The 6,980-nt window shown below is 39.4% G+C and overlaps 1 protein-coding gene across 8 annotated transcripts in view; it reads left to right on the top strand.

Moving 5' to 3' along the window:
- The window catches only part of ATP13A3 (ATPase 13A3), a 96,244-nt gene that overhangs the window by 58,522 nt on the left and 30,742 nt on the right, over positions 1 to 6,980 (top strand). For 7 of the 8 annotated variants that reach the window (XM_081831815.1, XM_006747462.3, XM_006747461.3 and 4 more), the window contains 4 exons: positions 730 to 846; positions 1,470 to 1,487; positions 1,576 to 1,729; positions 1,826 to 1,946. In XM_081831815.1, the coding sequence (XP_081687941.1) occupies positions 730 to 846; positions 1,470 to 1,487; positions 1,576 to 1,729; positions 1,826 to 1,946 (410 nt within the window). The remainder of the gene's footprint in view (positions 1 to 729; positions 847 to 1,469; positions 1,488 to 1,575; positions 1,730 to 1,825; positions 1,947 to 6,980) is intronic. The other variant, XM_031018322.2, reaches the window with a different exon arrangement.

Genomic DNA, 6,980 nt, shown 5'->3' with positions numbered 1-6,980 from the left:
TTTATTTATTTATTTGACAGAGAGAGACACAGCGAGAGAGGGAACACAAGCAGGGGGAGCGGGAGGGGGAGAAGCAGGCTTCCTGCTGAGCAGGGATCCCGATGCGGGGCTCGATCCCAGGACCCTGGGATCATGACCTGAGCCAAAGGCAGATGCTTAACGACTGAGCCACCCAGGCGCCCTAGACTGAACATTTTTGGTATTGCAAGAATCTTCTGTTTCTTGCCGAGATCATCTAGATCAGCAGGTTGTAAGCAAAATGAGAAGTTTTTCTGTTTCTCTGGTTCTTTTTTTTTTTAGTATTTTATTTATTTATTTGAGAGAGCAGAGATAGTGAGAGAGCTTGAACAGGATGGAGGGGGAGAAGCGGACACCTCATGGAGCAGGGAGCCCGATGCGGGGCTCGATCCTAGGAACCTGGGATCATGACCTGAGCCGAAGGCAGACGCCTAACCATCTGAGCCACCCAGGCGCCCCTCTCTGGTTCTTTATTCCACTTCTAACCTCTGCTTCTCATTTTCCATGGGTTGCCAGGACTTTAAGTTTGCTTAAATTTTACTCTACTTATATTAATGATCTAGTAGTGCTCATTTATTCCTTGGGCACTGACTTTTTTTTTTATTATTACTGAAGATAGCCATAATGTTTTTGTTTTGTTTTGTTTTGTTTTTAAAGTAGAACCAGTGAATTGAATTTTATGAAGTAATGTGTTGGATATTTTCCTTTCAGATTCTGGAAGAAGCAACTGAAGAGGAAACAGCACTTCATAATCGAATTATGCCCACTGTGGTTCGTCCTGCGAAACAGCTGCTTCCTGAATCCACACCTGCAGGAAACCAAGAAATGGTGCGAAATCATGTTAAGTTGGATAATACTGTTGATGCTCATGCTTAATCCTCATTTTGAAATGTTGCTAGAAGATGAAATCACATGTCCTTTATTTAACTCTTATGCAGATATGAATATTTTAAGTGCATTTATCCAAAACTATACACCTTGTGTATTGCAGGCACTAGTTGTATAAAACATTAAGATTTAATTCTCATTACCATTACTTTTCCTTCCTATTTATTGAGCAACTTAGTGCCTTCTGATTTAGATACATGGTGATTAATCCTTTTAAATTGCAACTGTCTTCTTAGGATTCAGTAAAAAGAATATGTGAAAGGCTTTATTTTTAGGTGAATATCAAATTATGTTCCCCCTTAGTTTATTTTAGTACTTAATATGTTAACATTTTAGGATAACAAAATACTTGAAAATATTCAAGGATATATTTTTATTAAATGAGAGGTAGTAGAGAAGCAGTCTTGAAACCTGACTTTGAAATAATCAAAGCTCCTTGCTGTTTTTTAAGTAATGTTTTGCGGATGTATCAAGTTTTTTGTTTTTTTTTTAAACTTGAGTACGTTAATGGACCTAATCTGTACTACTGCTTCTTTATTCTTTTCACTTTGTTTTACTTTTAGGAGCTGTTTGAACTTCCAGTAAGTAAAGAATGTTTGTTACTTAAGTATACTTGCTTTAATTCTAAAAAAATAGTAAATGCTTTATGCATCTTTTGAAATCACATAGGCTATTTATGAGATAGGAATTGTTCGCCAGTTCCCATTTTCTTCTGCTTTGCAACGTATGAGTGTGGTTGCAAGGGTGCTAGGGGATAAGAAGATGGATGCCTACATGAAAGGAGCACCTGAGGTCATTGCCAGTCTTTGTAAACCTGAAACAGGTAAGGAAGCAACTAGGCTTTGAGTGAAATTCTGGTATTTGTGTGAGCTTGTATCTGTAATTTTAACAATGACATTTATTTTTTCCTTTTTAAAAGTTCCTGTTGATTTTGAAAAAGTTTTAGAAGATTACACTAAACAGGGGTTCCGTGTGATTGCTCTTGCACACAGAAAATTAGAGTCAAAACTGACATGGCATAAAGTACAGAATATTAGCAGGTAACGTTGATGATCTGTTTTGCTATAATTTGTCCAATAATGTTTGTTTATATAAGTCATATACAGCAATTTATATGTTGTATTTATTAAATATTTATCCAATGTGTGCAACTATACCTAATGCAGTTTTGTTTTAGGTGATTGAGATACAAGTACAACTCTTCAGAACTCATATCAGTTTGTTTGTTAAATATTTATTTAGTACCCGCTATGTGTCAGGCATGTTTTAGGAATACAGTTCTGTTTTAAAATGTAAACATAATTCTCTCGTATTTTGTTTTTCTCAAATAACCTGCTTGGTTTTGCCCAGTGGTTGGAACCAAGTATTATTTCGGTCAGAGTTTCATGAGTCACAATAACTAATTATATCAGTCTCCCCTTCCCTACTCCCAAAGGTCGAATGACATTGCCATCATCACATTTACTTTTCTCCAGTCTTCCTCTCTCCAATTTGTGTTCCACATTGCCTCCAGAGAGCTTTTTAACATTCAGATCTAATACCAGTCTCCTACCTGGAATTCTAATAAATGGCTTCCCGTCATCTACTGGAAGAGTTCACCATCAGGAATATGCATCAGGAAAGAAACAAAACAAACAATTTATGTGTTTTGTTTGATATGATAGAAGCAGATAAGAATCAGAAAAAGGCATACAGGGGTGCCTGGTTGGCTCAGTCAGTCAAGTGTCTGCCTTTGGCTCAGGTCATGATCCCAGGACCCTGGGATCAAGCCCTGAGTCAGGATCCCTGCTCAGTGGGGAGTCTGCTTCTCCCTCTTCCTCTGCTCCTCCCCCCTGCTTGTGCTCTCTCTCAAATAAATAAATAAAATCTTTAAAAAAAAAAAAGCAGGGCGCCTGGGTGGCTCAGTTGGTTGGGCGGCTGCCTTCGGCTCGGGTCATGATCCTGGAGTCCCAGGATCGAGTCCCGCATCGGGCTCCCTGCTTGGCGGGGAGTCTGCTTCTCCCTCTGACCCTCCTCCCTCTCATGCTCTCTGTCTCTCATTCTCTCTGTCTCAAATAAATAAATAAAATCTTTAAAAAAAAAAAAAAAGGCATACAAATGGCCAATGAACACATGAAAATGGTAGTACACTTTATTTAGTTTTTTGGGGAACTACAAAATAAAACCACAGTGAGACATCACTTCTCTCGTGAGGTTGGTGAAATTAAAAAGATTGATAATATCAAGTGTTAGTGAAGGCTTGAGAAAATTTTAACAACATACTGTTACTATACTATTGTAGATTCATAATGAACATGTGTAATACCTATCAAAATTTAAATTGCTTATACAGTTTTACCCAGCAAGTGCAGTTCTAGGAATCCAGCTTAAAGAGTTATTTCTACATGTGCATAAGGTTCAGATTTACATAGTGTCAATAGCATAACCAATAGGGCAGTGGCTAAATTATGGACTATTAACACTTCTTTTAATTACAGCTTTTCCCACTATGCAAAAGTAGAGTGTTCCGGTGAAGCTGTTCATAAGCCAGAAGGGCTTAAAGTGAAGAAACAATTACCATTAATTTATTTAGAAAAAATTCTGAGTGTTTCCAGACCCCAAAAATAATCTCTCTTAAGCTGTGATACCTTAGGACACATCTTGTTAATGCAGGCACAAAATAAATCAAGATGGAGCAAGATGCTCACAGACACAGTTCAGACCTATATGGCTTGACGCTGAGATGCCGATTGTAATCCCCAGGGAAGGAGCTTGGGAGTGCCACTCTCACTGCTTGGGAGTGCACTGCTTCTGAAATGGCTCACTACAAAACAAAATGCTGAATGCTATTTTTGCCTTTCGCCTTTTTTTCTTAAAAGTGAAAAGTCTTCAGATTTCCTTGGGTTAGTGAAAACAAGTACTAATGTAGGTCTTTCATAAAAGCGAAGTGGCCTAATGCAAGCTTTTGAAAAGTGGGAGATACCTAAGTGTAAAGAGTTAGGGCAGTGTTTATAGTATAATCCTGTTTTTTTTTTTTTTTTTTAAGATTTTATTTATTTATTTGACAGAGAGACACAGCGAAAGAGGGAACACAAGCAGGGGGAGTGGGACAGGGAGAAGCAGGCTTCCCACAGAGCAGGGAGCCCGATGCGGGGCTCGGTCCCAGGACCCTGGGACCATGACCTGAGCTGAAGGCAGATGCTTAACGACTGAGCCACCCAGGCGCCCCCCAATCCTGTTTTTCTGAATGAGAACTAAAGGAGTGGAGTGGATAGCCAGCCAAATAACTAAAAGGAAAAGCTATGTTAGGAATTCTGCCTATTCACACAGAATGTTTGGGGGACGTGGTTTAAGTATGAACGTTTCAAAAAAAAAGAAAAGCAGTAGCCAGATGATGTGACAGATATGCATAGTTGGGAGGTACACTTGTAAAATACTGTGTTCTAATTTTTGTGAAGGGCACATTAGCTTCTTTCTCTACAGCTTCACCTTTTGCCATTTTTCCCCTTAAAGACTAACTACTGATTTGTCTGTAGTTCTTGAGCCTGTCCTATTCAGACATCCTTCTGTGCCGTTGAATAGGCTATTCCTTCTGCCCAGAATATCCTGTCCCTGTCAACTTTTCTCTCTTTCTCTACTGCCCTTCCATGGCATCCTTAAACCAAGACCTTCGCCATCTTTCTATTCTATCTCATAGGGACAGGTTTTGGCATTTCTCTTACAGCTTGAACCTTTATATCTTGAGTTGACTATTGTATTGTTCATTCATTAGGGGATAAAATTTCCATGACCTGTGTCATTCATTGGAAAGTTAGGAAACCATTAGCAGCCAAAAACTAGCAGGTCATGGGAAAACGGCAACAGTGCTTGGACCCCAGAGTTTCACATTGGTACAGCTTTGTTCCTTGAAATGCATTTTCAGACTTAAAGGCTTATTTCTCCTATCACCACCAGCAGTGTCATTTGTATTGTTTCCTAACTGTTCTTTAATACATTACCACCCATAGTTATAAATTATATTTCAAAGATTGTTTAGGTTTTAGAGCTATGTACTTAAAGTGCCTTTATTGAATTTTATGTCAACAAACCACTTGTTATTGCAAGTCTGGAATTTTGGTCCCTACCCTCAAGTCTTTTTTCTCCATTGAAAAAAAATATTTCTGGGGTGCCTGGGTGGCTCAGTTGGTTAAGTTTTCCAACTCTTGATCTCAGTTGAGGTCTTGATCTCTGGGTCATGAGTTCAAGCCTCACATTGGGTTCCTTGCTGAGTGTGGAGCCTACTTTAAAAAAAAGAAAAAAAAATCTGTGATATAATTTTGGTAGCTTGAGATTTCTTAAGAATGCAACCATCTCCGGGGTGCCTGGGTGGCTAAGTCATTAAGTGTCTGCCTTCTGCTTGGGTCATGATCCCAGGGTCCTGGGATCGAGCCCTGCATTGGGCTCCCTGCTCAGCGGGAAGCCTGCTTCTCCCTCTCCCACTCCCCCTGCTTGTGTTCCCTCTCTCGCTGTGTCTCTGTCAAATAAATAAAATCTTTAAAAAAAGCACATGTTATTTTTGCATGCACATCTCTCTCTCTTTTTTAAAAGATTATTTATTTATTTATTTGAGAGAGAGTGAGAGGGAGGAGGGGCAGAGGGAGAGAATCTCAAGCAGATTCCGAACAAGTGTGGGACTCTATCTCACAACCCTAAGAGATGACTAGAGCCAAAGTAAAGAGTCGGATGCTCAACCAACTGAGCCACTCACATTCCTCTGCGTGTATCTCTTTGTTGGCATGTCTCTTTTCCCACAAAAGCTCCTTAAGGGTAGAGATCATACCTTTTCAGCTTTGACCTCCCACTGACTAGTAGTACTATTTGGTGCAGAGTAGATACTCAGCTTTTGAAGGAATAGCATCTTGATAACTGTTGAATATTAATAAAAATTTTTTTAAAGGAAATTTTTTTTAAAGATTTTATTTATTTATTTGACAGAGAGTGAACATAAGTAGGACCGGCAGGCAGAGGGTGAGGGAGAAGCAGGCTCCTTGCTGGGCGGGGACCCTGAAGCAGGGCTCCATCCCAGGACTCTGGGATCATGACCTGTGCTGAAGGCAGATGCTTAATGACTGAGCCACCTAGGTACCCGAATATTAATAAATAATTGTAAGAGCCCCATCTCTGGGACCCATGTAGATCTCATTGTCAGACTGCTAAATAGTTTTTTGTTTTTTTTTTTTGTTTGTTTGTTTGTTTTTAAAGATTTTATTTATTTATTTGACAGACAGCGAGAGAGGGAACACAAGCAGGGGGAGTGGGAGAGGGAGAAGCAGGCTCTCCGCAGAGCAGAGAGCCCGATGCGGGACTCGATCCCAGGACCCTGGGATCATGACCTGAGCCGAAGGCAGTCGCTTAACCGACTGAGCCACCCAGGCGCCCGCTAAATAGTTTTTGTATCACACTTCCAGGATCAAGAATTTGATCAAGAGTCTAGGGACGCCTGGGTGGCTCATCGGTTAAGCATCTGCCTTTGGCTCAGGTCATGATGCTGGAGTCCCAGGATTGAGCCCCATATTGGGCTCCCCACTCAGCGGAGAGTCTGCTTCTCCCTCTGACGCTCCCCCTTCTTGTGTTCTCTCTGTCTCTCTCTCAAATAAATAAAATCTTTAAAAAAAAAAAATTTGATCAAGAGTCTTCTAAAATTCATCAAAGGCTTGATAGTAATGAATCCAGTATAACTGTACTGAATGTGCTTATTGTCAAGTTTTTCCCTTTTCTCTTAACATTTATATTAGGGTATATTGTATGGGGGGGATATTAAAGCATAGATTCATTTATGCTTATTCATTTTGTGGGTAGAATATAAGATGAACATTCTTTAGTACTACAGGTGTTTAGTGTCTTACAAAAATAACATTTCCAAATTATCCTTATTTCTCACATTTCAGAGGGTAAAGTTTTATTTCAAAATATACCTCTTGGGAATTATTTTTCCAGATATAAATTTTTTGAGATAATCGAACACACACATTTATGGCTTATTCAGCATATAAAATGTTTCAATTTATAATGGCTTTATTAATATAAAGAAATCATATCTGTTCTCTGGACTAAAC

Source organism: Leptonychotes weddellii, chromosome 1 (genome assembly GCF_054177405.1).
Source record: "Leptonychotes weddellii isolate Sample4059 chromosome 1, ASM5417740v2, whole genome shotgun sequence".
In the NCBI taxonomy this organism is placed as follows: domain Eukaryota; kingdom Metazoa; phylum Chordata; class Mammalia; order Carnivora; family Phocidae; genus Leptonychotes; species Leptonychotes weddellii.
Note: the sequence above shows the minus strand (reverse complement) of the source record. Positions and strands in the feature narration are given on the sequence as shown.